Source organism: Uloborus diversus, chromosome 2, assembly GCF_026930045.1.
Source record: "Uloborus diversus isolate 005 chromosome 2, Udiv.v.3.1, whole genome shotgun sequence".
Lineage (NCBI taxonomy): Eukaryota > Metazoa > Arthropoda > Arachnida > Araneae > Uloboridae > Uloborus > Uloborus diversus.
Window position 1 is genome coordinate 93989981 of NC_072732.1, and position 20617 is coordinate 94010597.

The 20617-nt window shown below is 32.6% G+C and overlaps 1 protein-coding gene across 1 annotated transcript; it reads right to left on the reverse strand.

The window, feature by feature from the left end:
- Window positions 1–82: 82 nt before the first annotated feature.
- On the reverse strand, window positions 83–20392 carry LOC129217175 (probable glucosamine 6-phosphate N-acetyltransferase). Its single transcript, XM_054851436.1, has 6 exons — window positions 20177–20392; window positions 19922–20072; window positions 12234–12296; window positions 9068–9198; window positions 7866–7927; window positions 83–245 (listed from the first exon to the last, which is right to left on the reverse strand). The coding sequence occupies exons 1-6, from the start codon at window positions 20201–20203 to the stop codon at window positions 92–94; spliced, it is 588 nt and encodes a 195-aa protein (XP_054707411.1). The 5' UTR covers window positions 20204–20392; the 3' UTR covers window positions 83–91.
- Window positions 20393–20617: the final 225 nt, after the last annotated feature.

The window sequence follows — 20617 nt, forward strand, 5'->3', positions numbered from 1 at the left end:
ATATGTTCAGAACATAATTACTTTGTGCGCTTATAAACAAATGCATACATATTTTATAGATACTCAACAGTAAATATTCATTCTGTTTCACTTATTCTTTGAATCTAATAGTCATCATATTATTGTTTCCTGTTTCACAGACAAATCCAAATTGTTTGTAAAATTTCACCATTTTATCTTTGCAATCAAGGGTAATCTTATAACATCCAATATGTTCTGCCAGTAAACGTATTGTTATAACAATCCTAAAAAAATATGAGAAATAAAAAATGTTAGAAACAGTTAATTCATTCCTGGCTGATTTTCAGAAAAAATAAGCAAATTAATAAATTTTTATTTTGGAACAGATTATTATGAAAATTGCTTTGGTTCCCTGTGAGTTATTTTTATCTATTTTTGTATAGCATTTAGTTTTTTCTGTGAAAAATTCTGCTTAGAATTCTGCATGAAAAGCAATCAAAACTAATCATAGGGGCTTAATAGTGTTAATGGCATACCAAAAATGACCAATTTAGGATATTCCGATAATGTGATTCATTGAATGGCGCGAAATTTTCTAAATACACCTTTGTTGGTCCTCATTAGATATCAACTCATTCGTCTTTATGTAGGAATTTTTATACGATGTAGGTGCCATTATTGGAAAAAAATTGTCTTTAAATAGAGATCATCATTAAGTAGAGCAATTGTCACTTGTTAAACACAGAACCAACAGTATATACAAAATTAACTTGGATCTAAGTTTATAAAATCAACTTGTATTTTAAAACTACAAAATTTATGTTAAACCTAGCTGCATATGAGCAACCTCAAAAATATAAAATATGTCAAGTTGATGTTTTTGTAATACTCAGTCATCAGTTTCTAATGTGTTAAGGATTAAATAAATGCGTGTAATGCAGGGTTCTCAAAACACTAATAAAACATATTTGTGGCAAAAATGTCATTAACGTTAATAACAGTTTTCAATGATACAAATTATGAATATTTTCAATTAACACAAAAGAAGAGTACATATTCATTATGAACTATTCGCAACTCCAGCGCTCGAATACGCTATTTTGCGGTGATTTACAAAACTGCGAAAAAACTAAAACATTGCCACGTAGCGTTCCAAGTGTGTCTGTTGACATAAACACTGGCAGTTTGTTAGGAGTATTTATTAACGCATTCGATGTGTCTTAGATTGCTCTGATCTTCTCAAAATAATGTTAGTTTTCATTATTTCCCTTAAAAAGTGTGATGATTGTCATTAATGGCGAAAGACAAGAAAACTCTGGGTTAACAAACTTCGCATTTGCTTTCGATGCATTTTTTGTCAGCGCGATGCATTTTTCTTTCTTTCTTTCATTCTTTTTTTTTTTTGAAAGAAGATAACGGTATACCAGGTAATTTTTTAAAAAATTGTTTTGTTGAATTTGTAAGAATATGGGTTTTTTTTTAAAAATCTTAAGTTCAAAAGAAGAATTTGATAACATTAGCAGAAGAATTAGGGCTTTTATCTCCACCTAGTTTTAAAATAATTAATTGAACCAACTTAATTTTATTGCAGCATTAAGTTGGAATGGGCAGTATGCAAAATATTTTCTTGAATATATTATTGTTGAACGAAATGAAAAATGTTTAACGCTGAGAATTTTCCTCACCAAAATAGTGGGATTATAGTTTAGGGTTATAGTTTTAGTATTGCATGAGAAGAACATTTGGCAAGATTTCTCATGTCAGTTAAACCATATTTATTTTTTATCATGAGTGGAATAAAATGGTAGAAAGATTACAGAATTCGACAAGTTTAAAGAAATAATGTTAGATCAATTGAAAAGAAAACTTCGTGAGAGATATCTGTGAGAATGTTGTTGATGATTTGCATGGCATGACATAATTAAATCATAACGCAGAAGTTAGAAAATTCGGCAATTTAACTCTGCTACAAATGCAAAACAATTAGTGCTAGCCAAGCAAGGCAAAGAAGTATCATCTTCTTTTGATAATAATTCGTAATGTCATGTTAAATTTTCTAGCATTAATTGTTATTCTTGTCAGGCCACAATTATTATTTAGTTTTATCAAGAATTGATAAATATCGAATTCAACATCATGTAAATGGCTGCTTAGAACTATGAACTACGTAATTTGCATAAATTTTTGACGTTTAGTAATGCTTCTTGAATTTCATTTCTTTCTACGTGGCCCAGAATATCCACAAGACTTTAATTTAGAAAGAATAAAGCGAAAAAATGATGCATACCAGCAAAATTTACTAGGCTTATTAGCCTTTTCTTCGTTACCACGTGCGTTTGTTTTACCTTTTTCGTCCGCCATTAGAAAGTGGCTACATTGCCCCCTATAGTGTGTTGGAGTTGCGAATAGTCTGTGCTTATGTTGAACTGAATTAAATATGATATATTATATCCAATAACAATCCGCTTTTTACATAAAATACACATATTGCTTGGTTGATTACGTGAAATTAAAGCATCAAGACTTATTAAATACTAATAGGCTTTTAATGTAAAAATATAGTTAAAAAAACACACACACACATACAGACTATTGCACAATGGTTGCTACAAAAATGGACCCTTAAAAAAAATCTGGATTGCTTAAATAAAACCTTTTTGTACTAAAGTATGAAAATTGCATCTTTTCAAGTAAGGGATTTACTTATACCTGGTTTTTCACTTTTTCCTTTGATTTTCGTCATTAAAAAGGGGTTCGATTTATTTGCGTGATCAACTTATATGCTAGAATATACGGTACACGATTCTTTTAAAAACAGGTGCAGATCTGGAGGAGAGGTCTCTTTAAGTGACAAAAGGTGTGCTTTGTGGATTTATATTGAAAAAAAATCACCCTAGAAACCATACTTTTGCCTAAAAATGCCCTTTATCAGAGGCGTAGCTAGACCCCACTTTCGGGGGGGGGGGGGTTCATATATATATATATATATATATATATATATATATATATATAAAAGTGGATGTATGTTTGTGGGTATGTGTGTATGTTCCTTATACAAATCCACAGTTTTCGTCGGATTTCTTCCAAATTTGGCACAAAGGTAAATTGTTGCTCAGGAATTCATATAGGCGGGTTTTTGGAATTTTAAAAACAAAAGAGGTCTAATTTCATTTTTTGAGTCATAAAATTGCTCTTTTCTGCATGAACTAATTTTTGTATAGTTATGAATTTAGTCTAAATGAAAAGCCCGTAAAAAACTGCCCTAGATGAAGTTTCTTCAAAGATTGTCTTTAATCATTAAATTTGTGAACCTTGGTTCAAAGCAAATACAAACGGTTATTAACATATAACCACCAGGAGCAATTTTAAATGCAATCAACACATCGTATCCTAAACGATGGCTGTCAATGCCGTTTATTGATGAGCGTAAAAGCATGTTTGGCGATAAAGCCATATATGCAGTGGTGCACACAGGAATTTCACAAGGGGTGGGTCCAAGGCCAAGAGCCTCATTCTCATATCATACCCCAATATGCCGTCAAACATATTGGCTAGATTTTATCGATTATCGGGAAAGAAAGACAGTAAAAATAAATTATTGAAATTAAATTAGCATTTTTAAATGAAAATACTTAAATAAATAACCAGAGAGCAAACTAATGTATGCTTTTTTTTTCTCATATTTGAAAAATGGATTCAAGTTCATAGAACCTCTTTTTAATCTGTAATTACAAAACTGAAAACATGGTTATTTCAGTGTATTCATTTATAATCACCGTTCTGCTTCTTACAAGCAATTCGTTATAGGAAAAGTGCACAACATTAAAAAAAAATATTTTAAAATGAGGATTTTATTTTTTCACATATTACAACTGAAAGTATTGTTACCTTTGTTTGAAATTATTCTATGTACAAAATAAATAGAATCATAATCAATCGGGGTAAAAAAGCAAGACCTATAGGACCCCTCTCTTGTGTGCGCCACTGCGTATATGTAATAAATGATGCTGTACATCGTTTCTTAAACAGCGACCTACGAAGCCCCAGGGGTCCATTGATGCTACTCATGGTGGTACTTAATTTGAATGCTACCGTTTGATTATAATTTTTAAATATTGTTTAATTATAAAATCCACAACAGTAAGGCTATGTGTAATTTTTGATCAGTGTTTATCCTGTTAATAGCAGGAAAATACAAACATGAGTAAGGTAATAATATTGCATTCAATATTGACGTACAATCTTCGACTGTTTCAGCATTAGACTACTTTTATTAAAACCACATCTATTTCATCCTTGCAACAGAAATTTTATTTAATGTTCTATGATCCTTATCAAACCAATTTGCAATTTGTAAATTTTCTTTATACTATTCTTTGATTTATGATGAATCTTTAAGTAATAAGATTCAAATATATCGGTATTTGTGAACCTTGGTTCAAAGCAAATGAAAATGGTTAACAACATATAACCACCAGGAGATATTTTAAATGCAATCAACACAAAAAGTATCCTCAACAATGGCTGTTAATGTCGATCAGCGACAAGCGTATAGCATGTTTGGCAAGAAAGCCGAACGAAAAAGAAATGCTGTCTTTTAGTAGTTCTTAAATTGCACCCTGCAAAGACACATGGACGCATTGAAATCACCATCGGTGGTTCTTCTTCAATTTGCTTGCGCATTTCGCTAATAAGTTTTCAATTAATAATACCGTAACAGTAAACAAAATTTTGATCACTATTTTCGATACAGAAAATAACAAAATGAGATAGGTATTATCGAAGTACAACCTTCAACAGTTTTACAATAAGAGTACTAAATTTATATTAAAACGACATCATTGCATCGGGGAAATATAATTTAGTATTGTATTATCCTTAAACAAATCACGATGTATATGTTATTTATACTATTCCATGATTTACCTAATTCAGTTCACCTTCAGTTTAACAGAAACCACTCCAGGTTATCAGAGATCAGGGGTAAAAATACTAATATGGCTAATGAATTGTAAAACAATCATTTTTGTGCATAGTAGCGTAGATTGAATTTATCTTTGAAGAGGGGGGGGGGGGCGATAGTCATGGGGTTCATTACATGTACATAAACTGTCATAACTAGGATTGCTAATTTGTGGTAGAATAAAAGGCTGTGCACCTTAGACTCGAAACCACACGAAAATTTAATACGACAGAATTCATAGTTTTAGAAGGGTAAAAGTTTAAAGTTTGAAAAATGTAAAGAAATATTAATTTGAATTTAAACTTTTAAAATGTCTCAATTTTTTATGTAATCAAATTTCTTAAGCGTTTAAAATTTTATATTACTTTAATGCTCGAAGCAATAGTACACCTGAAGGAGCATCTTTGCTGTCTAGCAATAATTTTAAACCAGTTAGCGGGTATGAGGCAACTTTTCACATGAAGAGATTGCTACTGAAATGGGCATGATGAAATATTATGCTACATTATAAAGTTTTTTCGTTTTAGTCTTCATTGTGAAATTAGTTGAGCAAAGCTCCATTTCCAGTTACAAGACTCTCAGATCGATAACTTTTGTCGTAAACAATCGAAAAATATTACTGTTTGTAACTACCACTAAGTAATTCAACCGTCATTGAAAAAATACTGTAAGATAAAAATGGATACGCATACGTGTTATAGAAGCAACTCTGTTCACAGTGGAGGGATAAAGTGAAACAATTTGTATCTCGGGTATATCCGCTAATCGCAATACATCATTCTTTAAACTTCAAGAAATTAAAATCTCGAGTGAGACTTAAGTTCTGTATCACGATCAATAAGTCAGAAGGGCAGGCGATTAAGTACTTTAAATGCATGTGAAATTTACCTATTTCCATATAGATAATTTTTATGTTGCATGCTTAAGGTTGGGTTCATTAAAATATGTATTTCATTTTGCTGCTGGAAGGGGGGACTAAGAATTGTATTTAGGAGCAAGATTTGAGTTAAATTTAGAAAATTTTGAATAATTTAACTTTTTAGTATTTGGGTTATGTTTCTAAACGTGGAAATAACATTTCCTTTGTTTTGAAGCTGTGGATATGGGGAACAGAATGTGCAACAAGCTTTTGTAAAACATAAACAAAAGAATTGTCTATTATTCAGTTGTAAGTAGAAGCAAGACTTTTTTTTCTTTCTTTTAATTCATAGCCTGCAAATAATTTTAAAAAAATGACGCGGATAGTGACCAAAATGTGCACGTCTATTTCTTTTTCTACTAGGCAGTTTAATTGACGGGTTTTATAAAGTTGGTTCCATAATTTCGCGTCCACGTACTCCATTTTTAATGCTTTATGTATCCTTAAATAATAACTGTAACTGTTTCTATGGCAACTATTATTCTGTGGAACCCTAATGACGACCGTGTCTCTGCAAATTAAAATTTCAATTTTCTCAAAGGAATATTTCAGAGCAGCAAACTTGAATAAGTGCTCTTCCTACCTTCATCAGTTTGAGTTATCATGTACAACATTTACGGCAAGTGTGAGGTTTTAAAAATTTGAAATAAAATTTTAATCTAGACAAATTTTGAATCGTTGCAAGACACCAATATTAACATCTAACTGTCATTTTTACCTACGAAAATAGAAATTTGACATAAATATAGGAAAAAAACTGTAGTTGACGTACGTCTTTTTATGCAATTTACACTTATCTAATATTACTCCATGGAATGCTACTAAATCGTCATGGAAAGGGCAAACAGACCCATTTTGTGAAGTTATTTGTACTAAGTGAACGTTTTCTACGGAATGTGCTTACATTCCTGAACTTTTACAAAAAAATTATAAAATGAGTCTACTTAACACGTGAAACTTTGAAAGTAAAAACACCGCCAATTATCCGTAAAACGGAATGTTAACGGCTATTAATAACAATGACCGAATTCCTTATTTTCTGTACAGTAGACTATCTGTTTAGCTTTTGGGTCATTGAAGATGATTTTCATATCTGAAAATATTGTAAGGGTGGCATATTTTGCATATATTTGCAACTGATAACAGCCATTGAATTTATTAACGACTCTTTCCAGGAAAACACTCCAAGATTTTTTTTTCCACAATAAAATGTATGTGAAGAGTACTATAGCATGCTTAAATGTCTTGAGGTATACAAAACCGTCAAAGACAGCACAACGGTTTTCGTATTCGAAGTACCACGGAAAAGGTTATCCCAAGATATGCAAGACAATCATTTGTCTCTGCATTAAGACATTATATGTACCGCCCATCTGATTCAACTGCAGACAACGTCCCAGTGGACATGACAGAACCAAGGAATACCGTTGACAGAACCCCGATAACATGCCTCATGCTTTTTCGTTTTTACTTGATGCGATTTTTCCTGCAAATGCTCAACTTTCTGTGCTATTTACATTCTTTTGAAAATTTGAGCCTAGAATGGTGTGAATGCAGTTTTTTACTGTCATTTAGATAGAATTCATCCATTTAAATATCTAAATGATGTGTTGCATTGAGAAGCACCCGGGCAACGCCGGGTAATAAGCTAGTTTAAAATAAAGTTGTAGACGAAAAAATTATTTTAACATTTGGATAGCAGCCAAAAAACTCCCCTTTTAAAAGAATTCTTAGAATTTTACTTGCAAACCCATATGCAAAATGGCAACAGGAATGAAATAAAAATTCCTAAGTAACGTAATGTTAATTGAGGTTTTAATGAATATCTCCGCTAATTAAAGTTGTACAATTACGAGATTTATCTTGTTTTCTCTTTGGAAAATTTCGAAACAATCAATACCTCATTTGACTCTCAACTTGCTGGGATTCTCAAGAAGCTTTAGACGGACAGATGTGCTCAGATTTTAAAAGTATAGATTTTTGACATTCCCCCCCCCCCCAAGAGATGTTATTTGTACTTACAATTTTCCAAGCTGCTTCCCTCTATAATCATTGCTAACGACAACATCTTCAAGTCTTCCTCTCTGGAAACAAGTTTTGTTTTAATATTTAATATTTGATTTTTTTTGATGATAACTAAATACTTTTTTATGAGATACAGTAGAAACAGAATGGTAAACAGAGAGATATAAATAGCACATACAAATTATTATGATAAAAATGTTAGCAAATGTTGATAAAAACAAATAAGATGCTGCCCATAAATACCATAACTTTTTCAACATTTTGACCCCGACCCCCCTTGTCACAAAGTGTCACACTTCACTTCACCTCCCCATCACAAGTCATATTATTTTTCATTAACATATTCTTATAAAAATGACATGATGTTACACTTCATGTTACCTCCTCCCCCTTGTCACAAACTCACAATTTCATGAACCCCACTTCAAAACAGGACATCATTTGTGGACCCTAATAGTGTACACAAATATGTTACATGTAAAAATCATATTTATTCAAATTATTCTGGCTGGTTTATCATATCTGAAAATCAAGTAATGAATTACATTAGTCCCCCTTCTCCCCACCCTCATACACAAAACAACAAGAATTGTGTAAAATACTCAATTTACCAAGTGTCTTCAAATATTTTTTAGTTATATAGTTTATTTATTTATTTTTTTGTACATTATATTTAGTAGACTTAACTTTTCAAAGAAATCTGTGACATATCTTTGTATTATGTTTTTCTTCATTCAGTCAATGAACATCTTTCTTTTGTTAGTTTAAAAAGACAAGTTTTAAATCAATTCAATGAAATAATAGAAAATTGGTTTATGATTGAAAAATTTAAATAGTTCTGGTGAATTGAATCCTACTTTTAGAATAACCCTTGTCTATGCATGCATATAGTGAAAGCTTTTAAAAATCCTTGATATTGATTTTTTTAAATCTAATCCTTAATCTTTTGGCCCTTAAAAATTTTGCAGTTTTAATATTGACCACTTAATGAATATAATAAAGGTAAAAATTATTTTTATTTTGAAAAAATTACATTCAACAGCTTGAAGATCATATTTTCTATAAATTAATTACATGAAAACGATAACATTCAGCGCCAAAGCACTGATAATAGAGTCTTGCATTCCTACAAACATAGTAATATTAAAATTACAATCATATGCAATAAACATTGTAAAATTGACTAAAAATTAACCTACCAGTCCAGCAGAATGTATAAATTTCTTTTCTACTGCCAAGGTTGCAGTTCCTATCACTTGATTAGTGAGAAGATCTTCTATAACTGTGATGAAGTAACAATTTTTACACATTTTCATAAAGTGAAAAGTTTCTATGGCGGGGAAAAAGAAAAAGATATGTGTTTTGTTTATTAGTTTAAAAAATAACTGAGAATTAATTTAAATTTTACAGGAGTCATAAATATTCATCATCACCCTTTAACGATATAAATTACACCAGCTGAGTATGGTATATAATAAATATCACATTCAGTTGATGAATTTCAACTGATGTAGTTCAAATATTATAACCAAACAAATATCATCTGGATTTTTATGTGAAATTATTGCTCACGGAAAATACTAAAATTTTTAAAAGGCAATGATTTGGGAGTTTTATCCTTTGCGTTCTTTTGCTTTTCAGTATTAATGAAATTAAGTGATGAAAAATAAACTATTAGTAATCGTAGCTTTGTGGATATTTGAGCTAACCATCAATTTCAAGTAGAACTTGGGCCTTAACAGTGCATGTTGTGAGTGAATGTAGTAAAGAGCAAAAGAAAAGCTAAGAAAAAAAGTATATTAATTACTTATTTTCATGTCTTAATTTCAAAAATGTGGGAGCCATATTTTCTTCACAATATATATATATATATATATATATATATATATATATATATATATATATATATATATATATATATATATATATATATATATAATTTTAAGACTTAAATTGTGAATATTTTCCCAGAAAGGGCCCCCTAATCTCTTTTTTCCTCCAAAACTACTACAGATAGTCTAAAACTACGTTTCTAGGACTACAATTTTGAAAACTTATCAGAGGAGAGCCCCAGAAACCCGTGCTCTCTCCCTAACCATAACGGTACACTATCTACAATTACATTTTTGAAGTTTCAATATTGAAAAATTACCGAGAAGAGGCCATTGAACCTTTTGTCCCGCTAATATCACCAGAGATTGTCTAAAATTGGTTTTAAAACTACAATTTCAAAATTTTTCAGGAGGAAAACCTCCCGGACCCCCTAGCTATGTGACTATTATATTTTCGTTTCAAGGTTCATGTTGTATACATTGAGGACTGACTCCATCCCAAACCAGAAAGCTAAATTCACTCTCCCAGAAATTATTCGTACGTTTGAAAAAAAAAATAAGGTGTAGCAAAAGTCAGGGTTCTCAAACTTGTTTACTAAAAGTCCACATTATAAACTTTAGTAAGGCAATGGGGGTCAACAATCCAATAATATTTCAGTTCAAATGGTATTTGTTGTCGCTATTCCCCCGCCCAAATACCATGCATACCTCCCCCCCATGAATTTGACTGGAAACTAGACTCTAAAATCTATTATTATAATTAACCCGATTCAAAAGCGAGAAAATTTGGGGCGGGGAGGGGGGGGGGGAAATTACGCCATTGAGCTTGGGGAGGAGGGGCACCCTTGTATAAGGCAGTGAGAAGTAAAGGGATCTAAATACCAAAATGAAAAATTTTGACGTAACCAGCACAAATGCTAGGTGAACGTTGCCTCTGTTTTAGGGCAAGAGATGGTGCTAGTAACCTTGACAGGTGCTCGCCATACAGCATGATTCAGGAAAATTTTTCAATAAAAGCCTACCTAGGACCAAAACATTAAATGTGTTTTGCTCAAAACTTTAAAATGTACACTTCCATCCCTTAGCTTCTCACTGCTTCATATGTAGTAAGCATTTCGAAAGACAAAAAGGGGGAAGGATTAGTTTGTGTGATATTAGATGTTTGTGACCAGGGCCGCCGACAGGATTTATGGGCCCCTATGCAACTTTCTTCAGGGCCCCTAACTTTTTACTAAATTTTTAACCTCCTATTTTTAGGCACCGTTTTCACATAAATATTTAAAATTTATTTGCGATTTTTTACCTTTTTGGAGGAGGAGGGATATCAGGAGAGTGATGCAGGGATCTCCTTTGGGTTGAGGGTAGGATATCTCCAACTTTAGGGGGTCCGGGGTTTCTGCCCCCGGGAATTTTTTTGAAAAAAAAAATTTTTTTGAAAAATTTCTGCATTTTGAGGCCTTATACAGGATAATAGGAACTACAAAAAAAATGAGGAAAGAAAAAAGGGAAACAAAAAATTTCTTAAACTTTACTCTTTTGCAAACTAAGACAATACAAAACACAAACTGCTCGTGGTTCGACAAATCATTGATATTAATGGACAAAGAGGAAGAGTGATGAGGGAGAAACGATGACGCATTGTCACTTGCTCACATCGACTATCGGTATAATTAGTTTTCTATCATTTCTTATCAACTCACCAACAAACGGAACACTGAAATAACTGAAAAACGATCAAGATTAAAATATGCTTTAAAAGAAATGGTGGAAATAACAGCCTAACCATTTGGACAAATCATACTTTATACAACTGATGGGAAATAAAATTGAAGCACTTTTCAAGCAGTATCAGAAACTTTTAAAATTATTTTCAAGGCCTCTAGAACAATTAAAATTATTCAAAGCAGTTCATTTGTACTTTCCAATCTCTGACATTTTAATACTTGATCGTATAAGTGATCGAGCCTGATCAGTTTCACTGAATTCACAACGATTGAAAACTAATAATCTTAACAATTAATCTTAACTCTAAGAGAAAAACTTCCTTCAAACTAAATAGTTTTTTTAAAGGGGGGGGGGGAATTTATCTTTATCTTAGGCCCGCTTCGCGGGCCCCTCAATCTTTCACGGGCCCCTGTGCAATGCATAGGCTTGCACCCCCCTCTCGACGGCCCTGTTTGTGACTAAAGTAATATTCAGAGTGTTTTTTTTAAACATGTGCTACATTGAAAAATCAGGACAATGAATAGCTCTTAAGATTCTGTTGTGTGTTTTTTTGGCTAACTGTAAAATTTAATGTGGCATTTTAGTGCATAAAGGTTCCAAACTCCTAATCCACGATAAAGTTTAGGAGTACTAAAAATATTATAATTATTATAAGAATATTCAAGAACTAGATGTACATAATCTTCCTCCAAAAATTATATTTGAATTCTAATAACACTATAATCATAAATATATATTCTGTATGAAAGGTCATATAATATGAAAGATCATTAATCACATCTTTTTTTACTCAATAAAAAATACGTACCCTTAAAAGTGCTCTCAGAAACTTCTCCTACTCTTGTAAGTTGAGCTAATAAATCTAAATAACCTACAGTGAAGTATCAGATAGTTAGTATCATTTTACAAACTAATAGAGAAAGAAAAAAATAATTTTTAAAATTATGGATTACAAAAATAATAAATTTTTACATTTAAAATAAAATTGTATATACTATGCTTTCTCACCTTTTCTATTTCCATTATGGCCCCTCGCAGACCTCATCGTAAGTAACTCTGATAGGGGCATCAAACCGATGTCTCCCCAGTTTGGCGGACACGAAATTCCCCTCCCCCCACCTGTTTTTTAGTTTCAATCCCTCATACCTTTCGATATATTAATGGGGGGAGGAAATTTGAACTGTCCACAAAACTGGGGATAAACCATTAAACCACCATTGTAATCAAGTTTAAATAATCAATTATGTAAATAGTCATCTATTACATATCAAAAGTTCATTAGTATTGTTATCAATGAAATATCCTGGCAGCAATTAAGAGTGGCACGACCATCACACACATTCAAATTTATATATAACTCCCATTGAACTGAATTTGTGCTGTACACAGCTGCAGTTCATTTATGTATGAAAACCAAAAAAGTTGTAAAAAATTAAAAAGTTTGTAAGTATGTATTATAATTCTGAAATGAAAATAGATTTATAAAAAGGAAAACACCTCACCAATGCATTAAAGGATATCACACTCTCTTCTCATTTAGAGGCAAATAGTAAAATGGTCGCTGATGAGGCTCAGACTGACCAACAAGGAGCAAATGGATTAGAAATGGCATTAGGCTGTGCAGAACAATAGTCAACATTCTCTATCAATGCAATGATTTTTTTAAAATGCTGAAATTATGCATCAAGTCATCAAACTTCTAAAACCAAAAGAAACCCTGTGGCACAACAGCCCATGAGGGCCAAGGCGTATTGTGCTCAGCTCAGTTTTCCTTACCATGGGCTCTGGGATGCAAGGCAGATGTTCCAGTCAGGTGGTCAGCCTAACGCGGAACCGCCAGTGTTTGGTTCCCAAGCACGCTTGATACTCATTTTATCGACCTACTGGAGGGATGAACAGCTGAGTCAATCATGCCAAACCCAGGAATAGAACCCGGGCCTGTGGCTAGGGAGCGCGAAGCTCTACCACTGAGCCACTGGGCTTCTATCAAACTTCTACCTTCCATTAAAAAAAGTGATTTTTTAAAAAAATATTCCTCTATAAAAGGTACATAAAAGCCTTTTTAAATGTTTAGAAACAGGATATACTGATTAAAAAAATGAGCTTCAAAGAATGTATGTCGTTACAAATTGCCATGTTCAGGCTAACTAGCAGAAATTTTATAACACTAAAGCCTTGAAATTTCAAGAACTTAAAGGTACTTTTTACTGTTAATAGATTCTAGTATTTTTGTGGGTTTTAAGCTCATGAACTTTTGTGTAGGTATGCTGGCCCTTGACAAAACTCTGAGGTGATTTTTTTTTTTTTTTTAGTTTTGAAGTTTTTTTTTTTTTCCTTTATTTCAGGGCTTCGCAAACGATGTGCCGCGGCACACTGGTGAGCCGCAACAAGGAACCCGGTGTGCCGCAGTATTTTCGTAGTTATATAAAAAGAATGAGCCTTGAAGTTACGACCGAATAGCGTTCGATCGTTCTGTAACTTCTAAATCCACCCTGTCGATCATGTGTAAAGGGACATACCCGACAAGGGGAGAGGGGGGATTTGATGCCTCACTTCTATTAAACTTTTTGTGATCCTATTGCTTTCAGTTTTTGAAAACGGATTTTAATTTCCATGAAATCAACAAATAATACAGAATTTTTTCTAAATCTTTCGCAAACGGGAGTATCGTCCCCTCCCCCAGGAATTTTAGCCCCAGCTTTATTTTCATTTTCCTCTTTTCCAGTTCCGATACTAATTTCCTTTTATCGTACTTTCGCAAAGCTTGGTTCTGAGACTTAGTAAAATAGAAACTAAAATCATATATTGTTTCCTCCATCATGAAGTTATCATGGCAGAACTTACCAGATGAGCTGAAGTCAGCTTTGGCTGAAGTCGTGAAAATCGTGAATTTAAAAAATTCGAGGCCGCGTAGTTCTTGCCTTTTCTCCGTATTTTGTGAAGAAATGGGGGCAGATCACCACTCCTTACTTCTTCATATAGAGATTCGCTGGCTTTCACGTGGTTTGGCACTATCAAGAATTTTTGAATTGAGGGACGAGTTACGACAGTTTTTGATTTTAAAAAACGAAATGCAGTACGCCAGTTTGTTGCAAGACAAATATTGGCTGGCAAAACTAGCGTACATGGCTGACATTTTTGAAAACCTTAACGAATTGAATCCGAAAATGCAAGGACAAGGAGAGAATTTGGGTTACATGTATGGACAAGCCAAACTGGTTCAAATCAAAAATTCAGCTGTGGAGAGAAGTAGTAGTTCGTGGCTCATTGGACATGTTCAAACGGACCGTCAGCATGGTATGTGAAGAAAATGGCATGGAAGAAAAGCTGCTGAATGTGGTGGCAAAACATTTAGTCATACTTCATTACAACTTTAAGCACTATTTCAAGAATATTACCATGGAACAGTATGACTGAATTCGTGATCCATTCTCTTCATCTGGGGATGCATCAGGCTAAAGACCTTTCTTTGAAAGCTTAAGAAGAATTTATGGACCTCAGAGAGACTGTACTCTTAAACTTAAGTTGAGCGAAGTGCCTCTGGACGAATTTTGTTTGCTGGTTAAAAATGAGTATCCCACTATCTCTTGTCTTGTTATTGATGTGCTGCTACCATTTTCAATTACATATCTTTGCGAACTCTTCCTCTCAGCCCTCGCACTTATAAAAAAACAGTAAGAGATCACCTCTAAAGAGCCTGGATCAAGAACTTCGTATAGTTCTTTCCCGCATAGAGCAGAACATCAAACGTCTTTGCAAAAATTAGTGTCAAACGAAAGTTAGGTGCATGGTTTTAATTTCTTGCTTGCTTCTTTCCTGAAACATTATTTGATAAATTGTTTACTCGCAGTGTGCACTTTAAGGACATGTTTGACAGAAATGCTTTGAAACGTATGAAGCATAATTTTCTGTAAATAGCTATAGTTTTGTTGTTCATTATCAACCTCAATATATCCGAAATATTTCTGCTTTCTAAATAAATTTAAATACACTACGTTTGTTATAATTGTTTTATTCATATGAGAAAAGTCATCCCCCCCCTCCGTCTTTTTAATAGTGAATGATAAAAACATTTCTATACTACCATTGCAAAATTAAGTTCAGTGTGCCCTGTTGATATAGAAATTTCTTAAGTGTGCCGCAAAGTAAAAAAGGTTGAGAAGCACTGCTTTATTTGAAGGAACACTAATATAAAACAAACACAGGAAAATTCTGATACGAAAAGAAAACTGTTCTTTCTTATAATGCTAACAAAAAGGATATTGTTGATGGCATATTCGAGCTACCGTGCATTGAAAATAGGCTATTTTTATGTGGATGATTTTGATAGCCACTCAGGATAATTATCATTTATGGAATAAAAACTAAAACTTTTCATCTGTAACCCATTAAAAACAGTTATTTTGTCGAGAGAATTGTAAACTACGAGCTTTTGAATGAATTTTGTTCAGAATCTATGACAATCTAAAATCGAGAAAGAAGGTTCCCCATCCTTTTGTAAAAAAATTGCACCCTCTGCACAAAACCTAATGAGCTGAAACTCAAAAAATACTAGAATGTGTTAGCAACAAAAAGTACTTTAAAGTCTGAAAACTTCAGGCCCCCAGTGTTGTAAAGTTTTCAGCAAGCTTAGCCTAAACATGGCAATTTGTTACAACATACAGTACTTTAAGCTCCCTTTATTATCCAAAAAAAAAAGCTATTTTTGATGTCGAGGATTTTGTTAGCTGTTTCAAATGACAAAATTTTTAGCTCTGCAGTTGTAACCCGCAAAAAACAGCTATTTTTTCAATAGCATTAACATAGTTTGAGCCTTTTGAACGAGTTTGTCCAGCCTTTATGGCAACCTGAAATCCAGAAAAAACTTGCTACACCAAGTTTTGTCAAGGGTTTAAATGCGTGCTACACAAAAGTTAATGAGCTAAAAATACTGGAACTCACAAAAATACTGGAATGCATAAGCAATTAAAACTACTCGAAAAAACTGAAATTTCAGTCCTTCAGTGAGAAATAAAACTTTCTCCAAGCTTAGCCTATACATGGCAATTGACAAAGCTGAAGTTTTAGCAAAGCTGCTCCAACATTTTGCAGCCCCTTATTTAAAAGATAGAATTATACTTGATTATTAATTTTAAAGGTACTTCAATAAAATTTTATCAAAATCACAGATAGTCATAGTCAGGAGGGAGTGTTTTGAGAAGTTAGGACAGATAGCAAGGAATTATATATAACCCAAAAGATAAGTGGAAATGTAGAATTATGTTAGCTTATTAAAACTTTTTTTGCAACCACCTGCTTTGCATGTCTAAAGAACTGTGCTAACCTGCTGACTAAATAAACTTACTTGGGGAACAATGACACCCCCCCCCCCTCTTCAATGATGACGGATTTATTTATAAGTAAACTTTTAAACAGTTAACTGTTTAGTAACCAGTTATGTTACAATTAGCAAAAAATGAATGAAGGATGAAGAGTAAAATAGGGAAATAATTCAAGGACACTGCAAGGGATGGTTTTAGGGGGTTATTTTAAGCCTCATTGCTAATCCTGGTAAGTTAATATGTACAGTGGACCCTCTTTTTAAGCGGGTTTAATTTACGTGGTTTCGACTATACACTGTTTAAGATTTGAAACCTTTATTTTATTTTACACGGATGAGTTTCGGTTTTACGCAAATGCGGCAATGCAAACAGATAACATTTTCCTCTCTTTCAAAATCCAGACTTCCTAAAGATTGCATATTACACGCAATAAACTGCATTTTGGCATGCTAATAATCGAGCTTGGATTACTAGAGACATTTTATGCGATTGATTCCAGAGCTCGTTCCAGAAGTAAAGTTATTACACTCACACAATTCAGAACTCACTGGAAAAAAGAGCTTTTAGGAGAGAAAAAGAAGGTCAAAAGCATCGAGGATACCGAAATTGGTGACACACAACCAAAAATGGTCACATTGAAAATTTTGAGCCATTTCTAGGCAATAGAAGTGATCTTTCTGACTTGTTCCTGAAGGAAGATTCTATTGTGGAAATGACACAAGTGATCATGGATACATTCATGCTCTGCAAAGAATTACAGAGAAAAACTCTTAATGACTGTCAAAAGATTCATAGCCAGCTTTTTTTACAAACAGAACACGAAATTAGTTTATGTTTTCTTTATGCACGTTGTGCATAAAAATCGATATAAGTACACATTAAACTTATTATACAATCAGTCATCACTAGAATGAAGTATTTTTTTACCTACAGAACCTAACCCCTATTTTAACACTACTGTTAGGTCTCAATTTACGCTGTTTTGGTTTATATGGCATTTCCGTGGAACGTAACCCCCGCATAAAACGAGGGTCTACTGTATACACATGGGAATCAGAGATATTTTTAATGCCTCCTATGCTCTAGACTAGGATTTCTGATTAGTTGCCACTAACTACCACAGCCACAAAAAAGGCTAGCCACTTTTGGTAGCCATTTTTCAAAAAGCAGCAAATAATCTATGTGCTAATAGTCGGACCCCGATTTAATGAATTCACCGGGACTTTAAATCGGGGTGTGACATTTAAAAAAAAAATGCACTTACTTTATCAAAAACCCCTAATAAGCAATGGCACAAAAATATCCATAATTAAAAAGTTAACACTTTTTATTCAGCATTCCAGGACTTATTACACACTAGTTAATTTGAAACTTTAAACTACTGAGTAATAGATGTTTGGACAATTTCCTTGATACTTGACTCGAAATAGTTCTTTCAACTTTATGGAGAGAAAAAAATATTGTGTCTTTTGCAGCCTGCTTCATGAGATATGTTTTAAAGTTTCAAGGCCATGTAAAGCATTTGGGCGATTTAAAAAAAAAATGTCCCATGCGTGACGCTAAGTTTTTTACTCTATTCATTTAATAATGAATTAAATATGGCATTAACTGTTATGCTTTGATAGTATATTTAAGCATGTATTATTCCCCAACAGCATTGTTTTGAAGGCATTGGTTAGCTGCAAAAAAATAAAAACTTAGCATTACGCACAGGACATTTTTTCGAGAACTGCCCATTTGAAAAAAAGAGGTTTTAATGGGAGCTTCACTATCACATTCAGGATCAGAATCACTATTCGTTTGTTGCTCCCTTGCCTGCGCCCGTCAAAAATTGCTGATTCCAAAAAAAGTATTTTTCTGCTTCAGACAGTATGGATATAACATTTAGAAAACAGTCCAATATTTCCCAACTCAAATTAACAAAAAAAAAAAAAAAAATTTGGCTGCTAAAATAATTTGTTAATTCGTCGTTTATTATTTGGTAAATAAGGGTTTTCACCTTAATTTTGGTCGGAAAAAAAATTGCTATATCGCGAAATTCATTAAATAAGGATTCCTTAAATCGGGGTCCGACTGTAGTAATAGTAACAATAAATTAAAAGATTATGATACTGTACAAAAAAAAAACTTTTTTACATTTAAAGATAGATGCACACAATACAAAGAAATATTTTACTAATGTTTAAATGTAATACAAATGCAGGCAATAGGATAACTAAATGAAAGCAAATGTGAAACCTCATTTAGGTTTGGTTTATTTATTAGTCAGAAAATTTCCGTTGCCTGATACAATTATTTTTGACGGAATTTGAAATTGCAAAAGATCGTCAAGGCAAATATGAAACCTTTTACCATAGAAAAAAAAATGCAACGGTAAAAGCAGGCTATTTTTAAATACCATACCTGTATATGTAAAGAATCATTAATTTTGTTACTTTAATTGAAAATATTTAGTCTAAAAATACCACAGAAAAAAAATTGTACAAATTCAAGATAACACTTACTAGAGACTCAAGAGAAAGACTCAAATAAGGGTTGGAAGCCTGTTGTAATAGTGCAATTTTTCTTTTTAACAAAAAAAAGAAACACATGATTATTACTTTTGGCAACTAGGACTTGATTTGTTTATCATTTTCAATAAAATGGTAGCCCCTTTGGGGCCTGACGACTACTAATCTAGAGCTGTACCTAGAAGGGCATTTCACATTGCAAAATCAGAAATATATGCATCAAAGATTTTGACAAGTATATTTTTGTGTTTTGTATTTTAAATAAAAACTTAGAATTCTGGAAAATAGAAAAGAAAAGTGGGAGAATCACCCTGAAAGCCTCATATGATATTTTACTTTTAAAGCTATCTTACTTCGGCTGTGCAAAAAAAAGTCAACTTAAAGTTCTTTATAAACTTAAGAGGGATCACATGTACAAATATTGCGACTTTCTTGTAGATAAACTACAACAAATTGATATTTAATGTAATGAAACAACCCAATGCACATGGAATTAAACAATACTTACTAGATTTGGTGCTATTACTAAGCAACATAAAATGAAACATACATATTTTACCTTGTAAAAATTATAACCTGGCAAAATATTTTTTTTGAAAGATAGGGCATTGGTCTTCACTATAAAAAGTTTTAAATACTTCTGCAGACATGTGCAAACAACATACCTTTATGATAATCACTTAAACGAAGCGGTCTAATAAGCAAATTGTCTCCTGGATTTGATATCGAAATAGGCGGATTGAAATCAACATAACTTCCCTTAAATTGTAAGTTCCTTAAAATTTCTGGTGGATATAGGTATTCATCTTGGTTACTCTAAAACGTGTAAAAAGAAATTGATAAATTATGTAAACTATGATATACCGAAACAGCACAACAAGGCACTAATTTGTAAAATAATTGGTTAAAACTTCACTTACATTTCCTTCGTTACTATTCGAATTCATTGGTCCACAGAATAACAAATTCCTCTTATGCTTTAGGTTTAAAGAATACGAACTTACAAAGCTGATAAAGGTTAAGAAAAAAAGCGGGAATGCTTTATTATGTCAGGGTTTTCACTTGCTTTTCAACATTCCTCCGTCGTCTGCTTACGTGAAAACCAAAAGTTTTCGTTTGTACCATTGCCATACGTCACTCAAAATATATACAAATAGGTAAAAATACTTTAATTTCTCTTATAACATTATTCAGAGATGTTTGAAAGTGAACTAATGTACAGAATGTTTAATACGAATATTTATAAAGCATATGCGAACAGAAGTTTAATATGTATATAGAAATTATTTTAAATCGCGATTGCAACTGTAACTGAACTTTGCTGCTGTTTTTGTTTTGAACTTTTCAAAAACGAAGAGTGC